The 16957-nt window shown below is 34.7% G+C and overlaps 1 protein-coding gene across 5 annotated transcripts; it reads left to right on the plus strand.

Moving 5' to 3' along the window:
- The first annotated feature begins 1481 nt into the window (after window positions 1-1481).
- LOC143444247 (proton-coupled amino acid transporter 1-like) lies at window positions 1482-16320 on the plus strand. Of its 5 annotated transcripts, XM_076943415.1 has the most exons (12): window positions 1482-1730; window positions 3699-3777; window positions 5277-5368; window positions 5584-5655; window positions 8380-8556; window positions 9569-9752; window positions 10561-10737; window positions 10985-11080; window positions 11285-11454; window positions 12573-12745; window positions 14534-14711; window positions 14942-16320. In XM_076943415.1, the coding sequence occupies exons 2-12, from the start codon at window positions 3712-3714 to the stop codon at window positions 15171-15173; spliced, it is 1617 nt and encodes a 538-aa protein (XP_076799530.1). In that variant the 5' UTR covers window positions 1482-1730; window positions 3699-3711; the 3' UTR covers window positions 15174-16320. The 5 variants fall into 5 exon arrangements, 4 of the variants coding, with proteins under 4 accessions (XP_076799530.1, XP_076799532.1, XP_076799531.1 ...); XM_076943417.1 differs by lacking the exon at window positions 3699-3777; XR_013113696.1 differs by lacking the exons at window positions 1482-1730; window positions 14942-16320 and adding an exon at window positions 13901-13998 and having other exon boundaries at window positions 3308-3777; window positions 14534-14666.
- The last annotated feature ends 637 nt before the right edge of the window (window positions 16321-16957 follow it).

A 16957-nucleotide genomic window follows, 5' to 3' on the forward strand; every position in this document is an offset into this window, starting at 1 on the left:
ACGCAGTGACAAAATGTGCCATTTTGCAGTCGATAACCCTCCTCTATTGGGTCGTTCAGAGATTATCATCGAGAGATTATTACATCACAATATATCTTTGTTTCACGACGAAAGTTTCGATAAGTGACCATGTTGGCCAAGAGCAAATAATGGAAAAATGGGTTGAAAAGTTAGTTAGCGTCGTTTTATGTTGATAAATTATATCCAAGAAATAGGTTACGGAATAAGAATTTAATTCATAACGTTCGTAATTGTAGCACAACAATAGCCGTAATTAACAATAATGCTGGCCTACTTCCAATTTTTCAATAAATGACTGGTGTGTTTGATCTCATATGTCGCTCGCTTTTGTGCTCTAAATGCAACCCGGTAATTATAAATTGCGCACAATAAAGCTGGGAATAGAAATTATAAAATTAGATTGTAATCGTTTTTTCTTTGCATTAAGAATCAAACTGAAAATAATACCCATCGTTTCAAATTTCGTTGATGATTAATTTTATTTCATTAACACATGGTTAATTCGAAACATTCGTTTCAGTCGGTTCTCTCTCGTCTTCGTTCTACTAATAGTCAAAACAATTTCTTCCATTAATCACTTGTGTCAACACTTTGTTGCTTCTTTTTTATCAACCAGAACGATCAACTGAACTCTCACGAAAGATAAGCTGCAGTAAACATAACTTTGGGTGTCTTTCTGGGCGTGGTTTGAGATATAAAGTACTGATGATTGTTGGCAGTTGCATATGGTGTACTGTGGTTGTTAATTGCAGTACTGTCTCCGTTATGTCAACAATCACAGTAGCGCATTATGTCTCACCGGTCGAAAGAAATTCATTCGACTATGAAACAACTACTAGCAAATACCAACGCATTAACGACATGTACATGCAAGTTTATTTAGAACAATTGTTGCCTTCGATTTAAAATGTTTAATCTTAATTAGATGACGAAAAAACATCATCCTCCATCGGAAATGCCGCTTACGTGCTATATCCTCATTAACTGGTTAACTAATCGGTAATAAAGCAAATATACTTAGCGACAATAGCACTAATATGGTACTGCTTATGGTAATGACACGCATAGACAAATTTCGGCTTACTTTTGTCTGAAGTTGACCGCTGCCGGTTTTGATGGAACACATCTGCGCACAGAGAAAAATTGTTTTAATTGTTGAATGCGATGTTGCGAAGTTTCAACACCCCAAATATATCTACCCCTGTCAGGTATTGTGTATGAAGTCCATGAAAAAATGATTTCTTTACACTTTATTGACTTACCAAGTTTCAAAATGAGATTATAATTCTATTATCATACAATTCACATCATGCTGTTTCTTTAATATTTTAAAGGTGTATAAGAGAGAAAATATTCCTTTTGGTAAATTATTTTTATAAATGAAATCAATGAAATTGATTCCCAAATGTATAAAAAAGAATTTAAAATTAACTCAATTTTTCAATTTTTTTGTCTTAAAGGAAATATTGAAAACCAAGTAGGCCTACTGTGTGCTATTTGCATGATGTAAAATATCCTGATAAGTGGTGGAAATGAAGGTGAAGGTTTAGATGTTAATTCTGAAGATACTTTACTTCCCTTGGAAGCTCGGTTTGAAACAAGAAAAGAGAATTTGATATTTATTTTATCACAGTCTAAAATTGATCAACAACTACAGAACATACATGTAAAAAGATTTAATTTCCTATTTCCTGAGTTTTAGCAAAAAGGTATGTATCCATTGATCATTACTGTGTAGCTTTTTTAAACTATTTTGTTGTAACCTGTATATAAATGTATACATTTCTTAAGAAGTCACATTTTTGTATTGACTACTTACCACGTCGGTTACTGATTAAATTAGTGGCAGACCACATTGCAATGAAATGCAACTGCATTAAAATTCAAAATGGCAACAGCTGGCGGATGGTTTTTGAAATACATGCACTGGTGTATTGTGCACACTGTTTGACTCTGGCTTAAAAGTATACTGTTAAAAACAATTACAAATATTTACCTTTTATTAAATTTTTCAAATGAAGCATATCCTTTGAACTCATGCAATACAACATTATTTTTTTACATATAATAATTACAAGTAAGAGACCAGACTATTATTTAAATTTGTTGACCTCTGGGACACAAGAAATTTTCATTTCACGTTAGTTAGAAGGTACATGGTAGATTAGTAAACTGGTGGCATTACCTGCGGGCGTGTTGCTTTTGCGGGCTATTGTCTTCGCATTTATGTTGGATCAAAAGATTGCCGATTGTGCCCCGCTACTGGTCGCGGTTGCGCAATTGTTTTCAACTTATATACGGTTTGTCATCATTTGTCGAGGAGACTGTTAACGAGGTTTCTCAGAATAGGCTTATAACGCGTTATCGTATATCCCACGCGCGTATCTCTCTGTGTTGTACATTACCAGGACTACACAGTTTGCAGCCATAGCTTGCCGAATAAAGTGCTATTTTTTGCTTGTTGAGAACTTAATTAATATGCTGCTTGCCGTTCGTTCGATTAAGAATTACATTATAATGCACAATCAAAAATAATAAATCTAGAAAAACGTGCTTTATGTCATCGAATGGCAGCCATCTGTTAGCCTGATTCTATCAAAGCACGATTTATTATGCAGGCGTCATGTGATCTATTTGGCTGTCCGAAATGGAGTTAATGGAAAACTACAAAATTTGGTCAAAGTACGTGTTCGGGTATTGCATCAACAACCCCGTTCGTCTGTAAAACCAATTCGAAAGGAATGTATATAAATGTTATTGGGTTAGGAACACAACAAAGGCTCAGAAATCGGCGTATTTGATCAGAATGTCCAAGAAAACGTACAGTATTGTTATATATCCACCTACGCCACGTATACTCTGTTGAGTATTTCTTCATTTAGCAAGTTCGCTGTTCTGTGCATCCATCTTTTGTTTGCACTTCGTCCCATGACATGTATTTGTGTAACATGTAAATAGAACGTTGTTATTGAAGGCCGCTCGGTTCGAACACTAATTATAATTTTATATAAATTTAAACATTGTAGCTTTCGTTTAAATACTGTGATGCAGTGCAGTACATGTTATGATGTGTCAGATCGTGAACCGGCGTAACTGGCGCTTTAAGGAAATTCCTCTGAATGCGGAAAAGACGTTTTTTGATATTCAGCAAAAACTATTTCGAAGAGATGTCGCAACCCTATCAATTGCTTTTTAGTGCTGGCCAAAACACATCAAAAATACACTAAAAAACTTAGATGACGTCATTGTGGCCTGTCGGGCTGTGATTAATGATTATACAGTAGAGTGAGTAGACAAAATATCATGTTTTTGCCACATAGCTTGATCTTGCTATCGACAGCTGTATTTTGTTCACGTTGTGTGCGCCGTGAGACCTCTTTTTTCTCTTCATTTATTCGTCATCTATTGGAGTGGAAAAGTACAAGCGTCATTACGTAGAAAATGACGTCATTTTTTACGCCTCAGATAGCAGATCGTGAAATCTAACTTCTACCACTTACGTTTGAGTTGTTCTAACGACGGTGTTATTAGCGATTCGTACTCACTTAACCGCATTTACCCCGAGAGTAAAGTCATACCATTGCAACAGAAGCTGGATACATAGAGAGCTGCGTTGGTTCCACTTCACTTGTCATACGTATATTGACGCAAGCTTTTTTCTTTGTTGTCGTTAACAGCTGATAACGCTGTATGGGTAGAGTTAAGCCTGATCATTCGCCGAAACCACCTTGTGCAAGAACCATGACTGGAAATAAGGTAGTTTATATTTTAATGTTTTCTTCTTAGTTATTTCTGTGTAGACTTCACCGAATAAACGTACAATGAAATGTCGGGTTATATTTGATTACTTTAGACCTTAGGTGTTCTTTGTATTTATTTTTTTTTATTTATTAATACAGAGTGACTATTTCACCAAAAGTAGGTCACGCAGCCCGTTCTCATGTTATAAGATACGCGGTTATGTTAGGAGAATGGGTATGAAAAAAGTCGATGTACGTTATTTAGGGTTTAATTGGAGTTAGATTTAGATTGGAAGGAAGTTATAGGTTAGGTTTGGGTTACTATATTATATCATTTAACTTAGGTTAACAAAAAAACATGAAAAAAGCATGAAACGTACGATTTTTTCCGGTGAAATAGTGACATCATTATTAGTATTAACTAGCAACAACTATTGCTAGTTACTAATCGTTAATAAAACATTCAAAGTCACTATTTCACCGTATGTAGGTCCCGCAGCCTGTTGTAAAACATAGACGGTTATTTAAGGAGAATGGCTATGCAAAAAGTTTATTTCAGCTGTTAAACGTTTTCTTGGAATTAGATTTTCAAGATTAGTTAGGTAGATTTAGGTCTGATTTAGGCGGATCTAGACGGGTTGTTTGAGTGTTGCGACACTCCCCTCAGGGAATTGACCTATTAGTTTTTCATGCTATCATCCCTCTGTGATCGCCATTGATAACTTGATTAGACTTATAAAATGAAAAAGAGCACTAACTAAAAAGCAAAAAAAATTGCCTTCATTGTTTTGTCATCTCAACCTGAATAGACTGAATTCTGCGATAATAATAACAGACGATCCCAATCCCGATTGGCATGATACCAACCGGACAACAAGACAACTTTGACCAACAAAGGCATGTTTTTATTTGTTATTGGCACGTTTGCAACGTCTGCGATTGATTTTGCGTCTATTTTGATTAACCTCTTGTTCCAAACAGTGCAACGACGGGAATGTTCGTTCTTTTTCCGTGCAATCTGTTTAATTTCTAGCTTTGATTATTTGGTCCAACGATACGACCTCATCATGTAACAAACGTTTAATATAGCCTTTGTGCAACATTAAAATGAAAGCAGACTTGTCATACGTCAGACTAAGATGCGACCGAAATAAAGAGTTGACAAAACAACGCATAAAATTTTTTCACACGAAGTAGGCCTATAAGGGAATGTTAATATGCTAAAACCATTAAATTAAGAACGTAGTTTAGTAGTTGAATCAATCATTTTTCGCTGTTACTTGCCACGTTTTGTGGTGCATTGATTGAGTTTTTTGTAACGTTGCAATAAAATCGACTGCGTTACGGCCAGCTTTAGATTGAAGAACGGATGCAGCTATTAAAGCGCTTTATATTAAAGCCAAGTGTAGGTAATAAGTAACTGATAGTGTTTAGCATACTCGATGCATAGTAGTATATGTTTTTTGAAAAAGCCTATCGTTGATATAATATGTAGTTACGTAATTTGTCTTTCAGGATTCCGCAAAAAATTACAACACATTTCCTGAGACTATGAAAAATGAACAAAGAAAACCACTATTAAATGGAATTGAGGACAATGCCAACTGGTTTGTAGAAAAGATCCTTTACTAAAGTTTACTGCAATTATAAGATCATATAAGCATTAATTCTATAGCAAGGAAAAGTTTACATTTATTTATATTTTATTATTATATAAAATGGCTCTATTTACATGTGAATAATTTTACAGGGATAAGTTAAATTAAACAAATAAGTGAATAAAATAAATAAAGTACCGTAACTAATTAATTAAAACTTTTAGTGATGGAAATGCAAACTATGAAGATGATGTGGAGTTTGCCGTCAGAAGTCGAACAAACCCACATGCAACTTCGTAAGTTGTATAGTATTGTTTTATATATAAATCTTTTGGCAGTTTGTGTTCTTATCTAAATCATAAAACAATTACCAAGTGTATAGCATGCAGCATTTCTTTATTTTCCACTGGCTGTTTTCAAAGAAATGTCCTGGTATTGCAGCTCACTGAATCATGTAAATGTTTTCGGTAACGTTTTGGGTGGGGCACGCCTAATAATTATTTACGTGTCCGTTTTAAAAGTTACAGTAAATATATCTGGTAATTTTACTAATTGGTATGTTATGTAGCTCAGTGCATGTCAACCTATAAATTGTTTTAATTGAATTCTGGCATTCTGGTTCTGTAAAAATGGGTGCTGATCGAAAAAGCTAGATGCCCAACTCTTGCAAACTACCGGTAAGCTTAATCTGCCAACAGGCACAATCAACCATGCTTTTTTTTATGTCTAAAATTTTATGCTCTGTTCTTTTTCTCTCCCATGGTCTGGTCACAATTGCCAGAATCACATTTCCTGCAAATGCATCTCTAAATACAATCTCTTCATGCTGTGCACTTAGCATAGTCTGGCACAGATCACACTTTCAACAATGGCATCATCCAAAAGTCAGTCACATGGGTAACCTTATTTTGCAGTGAAGACCAATCATTAAAAAAACAATGGGTGCCTACTGCCTAGTGGGCATTCATTCAGCTCAATGTTGGATGCCCAATTTAAAGTTTGGTTGCCATGGCCCCAAGACACCCCCAAAAATCCAACACTGCCTTCTGTATCCAATTATACAACTAATTGTGGTCGTGCCCCATAACCATCAACTTCAAATAGAATTAAACTTCTATTCCAAACAATGAGATAACCATTTTATTTTGTTCTATTGATTTCCTCGATTTTAAAATGAATACTACTTTGACTGCTTTGAATACTGAAACCTGTCTTTTTGCAACCTTTTGAGCTCTTTAAAATGTGACATCATAAAAACAAAAAATACATACTACTAATTCTGCTGCTTTTTAATTCCCTTTGCTCCGTTTGTTTGTACTTGTCCTTGCATTTGTCAGATGAGTGCATATTACATGTTAAATCTAATACACTAAGATCCCGATTAAGTTCGCAGCTTGCATCTGAACAGTTTGTGTGAACTTATGTGGTAGGTGTGAACATAGCAAGTATGGTTTTTTAAATACGGTAGCTATACAATAGGCATGTTATTATGTAATGTATATATCAGCAAAACTGAAATTGCTAATCAGCAACCATTAAAGACTGGTGGAAGCTTCAACTGAAGTTAAGCTAAATTGTTTGCATGTACAACAGACGCAGTTTGTAAATATTATGCGCAAATATGCATCAACCATCGATTCAGGATATGTTTAATAAATTATGAATTATTTTTTGACTTTTTTATGACAAGTCAACATGTTTTTGATGAAATCATAAATTGCTGCAAAAGTTGAATCTAGATTTTGTGATAATTTTTGCGAACTTAATCAGGATATTACTGTAATAATAAACTCTACTGCAAACTAAGTTATTATTTTTATGGAATATAATTACTTTTTCATATTCCAACGATAAAAATGACTTGGTGTGGCTTACGGTTTGTTTTTTTTATTGTCTGTGATTAAATGCGGCTTGCAATCGCTGCAATGTGGTATGTGAGGCTAATACTATAAAAATGAACGGACATGTGGATTGTTTAATGTTTTCCTATGTTAAAGACATTTTATTCATTGTAGCTGAATAAACCTGCAGTAAGTATTTACATAATCTGCAACGAACTTTCACGTGACATTTCTGTTTCTCTCAAAGGTCTGCATGTATCACACATTTTTCCTTTACTCTCACACTGTTGAGCCGTTTTTCTTTAGCAAAATGAGCAGGAATGGTATGGCACTGCTTTTGTGCTCATATCATAGCCCCTGGTGAATTTATTAACTTCCTGTTGTAAACTTGTAACAAATTGTAATATATCCATGTATCCCATATCATGAGAAATTGTGTCATAGTGAAGGTATTCTGAAAATTTGTTTTACATCGAAAGGTGGATATTTCAATAATTTTGCTAACCAGATAAGTGATAAACAAAAAGACATAAAAGACCTGTTTGAAATGCATAAAGCTGTAAGGTTTTTACAAACATATTTTATACATATAATATATACATTTTGTGTGACGAAGTTTATTACTACCAGTATTTTTACAAATTATACATATGGATGTGGATTGTGAAGTATATATATACTGTAGATGTAGTATACTATATTACTTAGATAATTCTTTGCATATATTTCACGACCTTAAAGTTTAATTTTTTGATCTTTTTCCTGCTTTTATTGTAATTTATCACCTTCATTATTACAACATCTATGATACCAAGCACGAATAACTTTTTGACAATATGTCATTGGAAGGAAGTTAGCAGTAATTAATTTCTCTATTGGCTGTTTTACATCCTTTCATTGTTTATCTTAACGCTGTATCCTGTATGTTGAACTCATATATATCACTGCAACTAGTTTGAAGTATGTTACTCTTACCAGCTGCACAGTAGTTAAGAGTTATGGTAGAACATGAAAATATCAAGCGCATTGGGTAAGGGTTTGTAGTGTTTACAAATCTGATTGCATTTAGTTCTGTTGCTTGGAATAAAAGTTTTAACAAACTCGAAAGTGGGTTATAGTGTTAGGCTGGAGCAGAATCTAAAATGGTTCAAATTTAATCTTTCCAATTGTTACTTTCAGAGATTTGGCAACTCTGATGCACCTTCTGAAAGGAAACATAGGCACCGGATTGCTTGGACTACCATTGGCAATAGACCATGCAGGGTTAGCCCTCGGACCTCCCCTTCTTGCAGTAATGGCCATTGTTTGTGTTCATTGCATGCATGTCCTTGTCAAGTGTTCAAAGCACTTTTGCAGGTAAGCTGTTGTAACAAATCCTAGGTAATTTTTTTTTATCTGAAATGTAATTGGTCTGTGCATAATCATAGTTCACACGATCAAAGTGTAATTAATCTAATTTGGCTTGTTTGTTGTCATCATCCTAAATTTGTTTGTTATGTCTGTAATCTAGTACTGCAACAGATATGTCTGTTGTACTCTGCGAAGTCCTTATTGAGGTGACTGCTGTCGCAACAACCAGGATTTCTTCAGTCACTACTGAAATGGATCCCATAACCAATTTCACCATTTAATGAAACAGATAAAACACATAATTCTTTGACTAAAAATACTAATTTTGAACCACATCAATTAAAAAATGGGAGTTACTATTTTATATTAAGTAGGGGCCCATAGTTAAATATAGGCCGGTAGGTTAGGAGAATGGATATGTAAAAAGCTGGTATAAGCTATCTGGGGTTTAGTTGAAGTTAGATTTAGATTAGAAGGAAGATTTAGGTAAGTTAACAAGAAGCCATGAAAAATAGCGTTGAAAGTACGATTTTTATAATGAAATTGTCACAGCCTAAAAGCACATACTCCAACTAGCCACATCTGGAATAAATCTTAGTTCAACCACCATTCCACTCACGCAGATTTTTCCTCAGCACGCTGATCTAGTCAACCAAAGGGGAGAATGAAGTCAAAGAGTTACAGCGTTACAAAAATGTATTGTTACACTCACGGTGGCTTTTATATTATGCACTGGCATTTGGCAGAGTATCTTTAGCAAATAGCTTATGTGTTAAGTTTCTATTTGACCTGGGGTGGTATTTGACGAAGCATTGCGCTTTTTAAGGATGGAAATTTGGTGTGTCTTGTATGCTTCCAGATTAGTAGGCTAGTTTGGACAAAAGTCCAGACATGATGTTATTTTAAGCATCAATATCATCTGATTAATTTTGATTGCGTCAAATGGAATATTCATATATGATATGTTGTTGTTGTTGTTGTATATATTATATATATACAGTATAATACATATGTTTAGGGTGGAAGGTGTTCCATCTATGGATTATTCAACTGTTATGGAGAATGCTATTAGACATGGACCCTATGTTTCTTTGCAAAAATATTCGTATGTTGGAAAAAGGGCTGTAGATACATTTCTCATGATCACACAACTGGGATTCTGTTGTGTGTATTTTGTTTTTATGGCGCAAAATATACGACAAGTAAGTACTTTTATAAGTTATTTTCAAATTAAGGAAGACATGTCAAAAGGCATTCTGGACGAAAAAGTTTGTATAATATTTGTTTGGTAAAGAAATAATTGCCAAAAACGTGTACGAGTATCTTGGGTGATTTTGGCTCAACCTAACTTACTGTTCGCTCAGTTTAAAGGTGTTGTGCAACTCGGTACGTTAGTGCTATTGACATTTGGCATAAAGACGCACCAGGTTATTACTGGGATATTTGAATTGAATTTTGTACATGTACTTCAATTTAAAAGGTTCTATCATAGAAAGCAAATGTCATCTGCAATTATCATTTTCTCGCTAGGTAATACTTAATCCAAAGCACAGTAACTACAAGTTTAGAACCATAGACCTTGAATACAAAATTAACCATCACTTGGGCTGATTTTACTCTCTGACATAATAACTGCGACTCACATCATAATTAGCAGAAAATTTGTAAAACATTTTCCAAAAATTATAAAAAAAAAATTTTATTTTGTGCTGGCTAGCAAAAACGTTTCTCATATACCCCATCACATGCATGTGTGTGAGTAGGCAAAGTAGCCTACTATATTTAATTGCATTAGTAGGTTTCTGTGTTTTAGCACCATGTATCATGAATAAATATGTGATGCCGTGAAGTATAGTTTTATTAATGTGAATTTTGTAAGGAAAAAAATTTTGACCTAACCCTTTACAGTAACACAGTCTCCTATTTTGATGTATTAACAATCATCGGATGTCTGGATGGACATTAAAGAATGGAAAACAACCAACACTTTACATATACCTTACCTTGCAGGTTGTGAGTTTATACTGGCCTGATGCTCCTGGTCTTCGTGTATGGATGGTCATGATTTGTGTTCCCATTTTATTCTTGTCATTCATACGTCAACTGAAGATATTAGCTTGGTTTTCCATTGCTGCTAATGTGGCCACTGTGGTTTCATTAGCTATTATTTTTAGATACATTATTCCTGTAAGTTTTGTTCTGCAATATAGCATTAAAAACTATTTCACATAATATGGGTACCGTTAGTGTGTCAGTAACGTTATGTACAATGTGTAGTTGCTTATTTGCATTTTAACCTTGAATTTTCTTATACATCCATGTTGTAGGTCTGTAGGACATAGATGTCAGATGCAATAACATTGTGCTTGCTCATGTGATTTTCGGTTCTGGCAATGACTACTCACTGTATTTTATAACTGTTTCATATATGTAGGATATGGATGTGCAATTGACAAAGCTAGTTGCAAATGCGTCATCTGTGCCCATGTTTTTTGGAACTGCCATATATGCTTTTGAAGGAATAGGAGTTGTATGTACTATATATTTTAATCATTTTATCTTTCTAACCAGAGATTAATTTCACCACATGGTTTTTTAAGAGCAGAAAGTTCTGATATTTAATATCACTGTTGCACTGGATACAATTTTAAATGTAACAACATTTATATTAAGTTTTAAAAGGGTATAAAATTACCATTACGTTTTTTGACTTACAATCTATTTTTACATGTAGATACTTCCGATTGAAAATGAAATGAGACATCCTGACCACTTTCCGTTTATTCTAAACATTGGCATGTTCATGGTTTCCGCGTTGTACATCTCCCTGGGTGTAATTGGCTATCTACATTTTGGTGACAAAGTTTGTGGAAGTATTACCCTCAATCTACCCATCAGGGAACCGTATGTACATATTGTTTACGAATACATAAGGGTATACATAAATTAATAGAACTGTCACTTTTTTCCAAGAAGCTATCAAGGTATTGCTGACTTGTATCTCATCCTCGGTGCTGAAATTACACTCCTGACAGTATTGTCATATAACGATTCACATTTTGATTTTTTTCTGTTTCCAGGCTTTATCAAACTGTCAAACTTTTGCTGGCATTCGTCATTGCCGCTACTTATGCAATACAGTTTTATGTGCCCATTGAATTAATTTGGGCTAAATTTAAAAGGCGTTTTAGACCTGGCAATGAAATCTTGTGGCAAACCATCCTCCGTACCATCCTTGTGTTTTTTACATGTAAGGTTACCGACTTTTCTCCTGGTGATGGTTTAGCACTAATCCATAGTGCAGCATGGCATGTTATAGCATTGAAAGTAGCAAATGTTTTATATTTGGGCTGTGGAATAACCTGAAACAATAGTTTTAAGTATGATATTTTACTGACATAGACCAATCAGACGTAATTCAATGCTGGTTTCTTGGTTTGGTAATTCTTGAAAATCTGAAGTGGTTCACTGGTGTGCCATTTTTATAGTTACATCACCTCAGGTTTGCATGGTGTCATGGCAACCTTGTTTTGTGCTTTTAGGTGTGCAAAAAGGAGTGGTTTGGTAGTTTTAATCACATCAATGGGCATATTTTGTTTTTTATATTTACATTTCTTTGTGCTACAGCTTTGTTGCTGTTAATTGGACTTGCATTTTTTCTACATTTTAGTTGTTTTTCATCTTACAAAACAAGGTAGATTCCATTCTTGTGGTTATCAGATGTTGTTCTGTCTGAAACGCTTATGAAATGAAGTTTTACTTTAATTTTTGCTTAATAAAAACAGTTTTGAAAAGCTGAATGAATTGAATTTTCTATAAGTTTGAATAATTACCGTTAATTGTCCGTTCTTACTTGGATCTTCTTTTCGAAGAAGCGTTTCGCCAATTGAATCAAATCACTGGGCCTACTACAATGTCATTTATTGATACTAATTCAGCATTGAGATATGAGTACATTCTACTTATTGCAATGCTTTACTTAACATACTTACAATATTAAACTTTTAAGTTTAATTTTATAGCTTGGCACAGAGTGCAAAAGTTCTCTATTCATTTTCAATACTTACCGGGTGGCTGCTACAGTTTTATGTGCCCATGGACCTCTTGTCTCCATGGATACAGAAACCAGAACGTTCACATAAGAAACAAATCTTGCTTGATGCTGTAGTTCGAATCTTGCTCACCATTTTTACTTGTAAGTTAAATGTTTCATGTCTCATCCAGAGATAGTTGTTATATTGATAAAAGACCATTGCTATTCTTTTGTGTCTGTCTATAAACTTCAGTTTTTCTTAATCAATTTGCCGAATGAGTTTAAAGAACAAGCTTATTCATTGTTGTTTTCATGAGTACATTATGCTATCCTTTGATAAAAAATGCACTAATGCATCACCTACGATTCTTGTTGTTAGTAATTTCTAAGTATTGTTTGTGATTGTTGGTGTTGAATTGGTGTTAGTTTGTTGATGTAGACCAGGGTTGTCCAACCCGTGGCCCGCGCGGTATTTTTCGAAATGCCTTAAATTATCAACTGAATCGCCTATGTAATTTATGGCGAACTTACGTTCCGAGAAATTGGCATTTATTGTTTGCTTTCTTTGTGTATTGCTCTATCATAGAGCAATAGATAGTAGAAATAATAGATAACAGAGCAATAGATAGATAATATACTATAGTCCAGTGGTGGGCAAATTTGTTCAATGAAAGAGTCACTTGCGGAAAAATATAAACACCAGCGAACCGCAAAATCAGTAATGATTGTCAATTTGGTTATTATACTATTAGTAGTCATTTTGGGATATTACTTTTTAACTAAAAGACCCATAAAAACATGTTGGTGAGGTGCATTTTGACAACCTTTGCCATAGAGTATAGAATCTATACCTGAAAACAATGTCGGAATCGATGTCTAGTGTTACGTCATAAACGAAATCCTGGCCTAAATAAAGAAAAACTACACAGAAACTTTCATAAACGGTACTCTTGGTAGCCTTTACATTTTTTGGAATTTTACGATTCGACTAGAAGAGCCACAAAAAACATGCCGGAGAGCCGCAGTTTGCCGACGTCTGCTATAGTCTCTAGTGCAGGGGTGCACAACTGTTCAAGTTAATTTCATTGCATCAAATGTTATTTCTAAGATTAGAATTTTGGTGTGAGGGTTTTTATTAGAAATAAGCAGTAAACACTCAAGTGGCCCGCGCAATCATTCGTAAATCGCATGTGGCCCTTTGGCCAAAAAGGTTGGACACTCCTGATGTAGACTCATATTAACTTGTTAAATTGTTAATCATAATGCAGTAGCTGTGAAATCTTGTTTGTTCTACTTGTTGATTGTCGTCTTTCTTAGCTTGCAATCATGTTCATTTTCATCTTGCAAGATCACCGCGGTGACATAAGTAATGAATCTTACAAAATCTTGATTCTAAGCCAGTGACATATAAAGTGGTAACATAAATGTAACAATAGCATGCCATCTTGTTGTTGGTTTAATCACATGCGTAGAATTTTAAATGGAGGTTCACTGTTCACAAATATTTGCATGACGTGGTTTCATTTTTTGGTGTGCATGGTGTCAGTACTTAAATGTGGTATTCTACGTTTAACTCAAAGAAACTTATCATGATTTCTGATTTTCCTCTGGAAATGTGTAAATTCATTGCATGCTTATGATCATGTTTAAGCATTTATGAAAAGTATTTTTTATATATGTCGCATCTTTATTCGTTATTGTACCATCTTGGCTCTAATGGGCTCAGAGCAGAAATGGCATAATGAACATCATATCAATATAATCATTTACTATAGAATAATTACATTCGGTACAAAGAGAATAATCATGTTGTTATGGAGATAGCATAAGAACTAATATGCTTTGCTATGTCTGCTCTTGCCTCCTTACAAGCGGCCATAAATTCGAAATGACCGTGTACAAACAGTTGGTTAAAAAAAACAAGGTGATAAAATGGAAATACAATTTTAGGCGCTTGTGCGGTGGCCATTCCGAATTTGGGGGATTATATCACTCTGATTGGTGCCTTTTCATCGTCAATGCTGGCATTGATATTTCCACCAATTATTGAATATCTGACGTTTTACTCTCCGGGAGTTACCGATGCAAGTGTTGAACCCTTAATGGGGAAAGAACCCGATGAAATAAGGTGATCTGTTTTGTCGTAAAATTCCTTTACTGTCCTATTATTGTTTGAAATTATTTAAATTGAATTTTAAGGCCTTGGCACGTAACTATACTTACCCGTGAAAGAAAAACTTTTGTAACTTTTTAAACGCTTTTGATATTCTTTATGGTGTGATATACTTTGCTTATACCATGCATTTTATACATTTTGTCAACAGTAATTCATTTAATAACATTTCTATTATTTTCTAGGAGTTTGCGCATGTCAAAGTGGAGTATTTTGAAAGATTTTCTGATAGCGCTCTTTGGCTTTGTAGGATTTGTGGCAGGGACAATAGTTGCTGTTAAACAGATAGTGATAGACTTATCAAAGGACACCAATGAAGGATTATGTAGTGGTGAAGTGCCACCCTTGAACTATACCACGACCGTTCCATTTTACAACTATACAACACCTGCAACAACCAACATTACCTTTACCTAGTGAACATATTTATTCAGAAGCTTGATCTAGTGCAATACCAATTTTGTTGAAGATTGTTTTGCGTATGAGGCCCAGGTCATCATTCAGTGGCAATTCATGCATAACCCTGTCTTGCTTTTTGGATTTGTAATTTTAATGGTGGCCCCTACAGCAAAGTAAGAGGCAAACCTCGGCTACGTTGCAATATGGGCCTCAACGTGCCAAGACACTTTTTATTGTGGTAATGTATTGGCCTAACAAATGAAAACTACATTTTGCTGATGAAACTCGTCCATGTCTATTCTTCACGGCTATGATGCTGCTAGTACAGTATAATTCATTACATTTGTTAATTTTCCAATGGTTTTAATGCTTTTATAAAGCTGATTTATGGTCTTTGCTGTGTTTTGTTTTCTACATGTACTCAAGTGTTTGTAATAGGACAAATATTGATATTTGACCTGCTAAACGCACTGTTACTTTTTCAGTAGCTTAAATGGTACTTCATTTGGGTAATTTCAATTTTTAAAGCATCTATTAAAACATTGTATGAAATACCCAACTTCATGTGTAACGATTCATATAACAAACCTCACAGTCATAGTTGAGTGTCGTGGAGTCGACCTTGGTCAAGTTGTATCTGATTGTTTGTGTTACTTTGGACACTTTACCTTTGACCTACCGTTTATTTCCTATGATAGGATAGTGGTAATGTTTATCATTGTTTTATCTGAGTTATATTTGCCTGACACTTTGATCAGTATTAACTCAAAGCATGGTTGATGTGACCATCGCATTTTACAATCCAGAGTTAATTGCACTCGTTTGTTTCTGAGAGGTGGACTCGTACTTTTTGCGTACGACCCTTTTAATGGCAAATAATTTTAATAAATACGTCATTCATTCCACTTCGGTTTCTTTAAGAACATTGTGAAAATAGATGTGTTGCGCAGTTTAAAATGACGGCTAAACGACTCGATTAAAGTGTTTACAAAAAATTTTCCATTCAAGAAGTTAGCAACAATTTGCCGGTCGCAACTTTTTTGCCCTTGTGTTATTCCTCATAAACTGTGTGATTTATTGCCTAGGTTATTATTGAACGCTGTTGCTTACAAGAACTGTATTTCAGATCTGACGTATGATATCAGTGAAATAAAATATGCCTTGTGTTTTGTTTCGGTGTTATAATGGCATAGCGAAAATAACAGGTGAAGTTTTACGCCTAACTTCTACCACACGCACTTTGTGACAATCGATACAGGTCACATAACCTTGTCTGTGTGTGCTGAAATGGCGTTTGTACAGCACGGGAAAGAAAAAAAATTGATGAGCATGGCTATTACAATTTCCGCATTCTACGCCCTTTTTTTATCATTTGTCAATAACAGCGGAAGGAATTCAAACTTGCTGTGACACCGAGCTTCAACAAAAAAATACAATCACGTTGCAGAAAGCAATGTCGGCGCGGTTAGGTTGAAGTTACTTCCACTGGCTGTTACAAACTAGGTGTTCACGCCAGTGATCTTTGTATTTTAAGTCAGTCTTGAAATTTTTCACAGCAATTGTAGTAAAAACAAAATGCGTGCAGGAGGGAACGCTTCTCTAGTGAATGAGACAAAGTTCCCTTTACTGTGGATGGAGTTGATTTAGTAAAGTGTTACCTGATCTTAGCCGCTTAAAATCATATATTTTCATTTCACTAACATTTTAACTAGATGTTGCCATCGCCTCTGGTTTTGAAAGCTCTGAAATGTACTCTAGGTCATGAGCATCATCGTGTGGTGTAAATAGTTGTTCAAGTTTTC

This window comes from Clavelina lepadiformis, chromosome 1 (genome assembly GCF_947623445.1).
Source record: "Clavelina lepadiformis chromosome 1, kaClaLepa1.1, whole genome shotgun sequence".
In the NCBI taxonomy this organism is placed as follows: Eukaryota; Metazoa; Chordata; class Ascidiacea; order Aplousobranchia; family Clavelinidae; genus Clavelina; species Clavelina lepadiformis.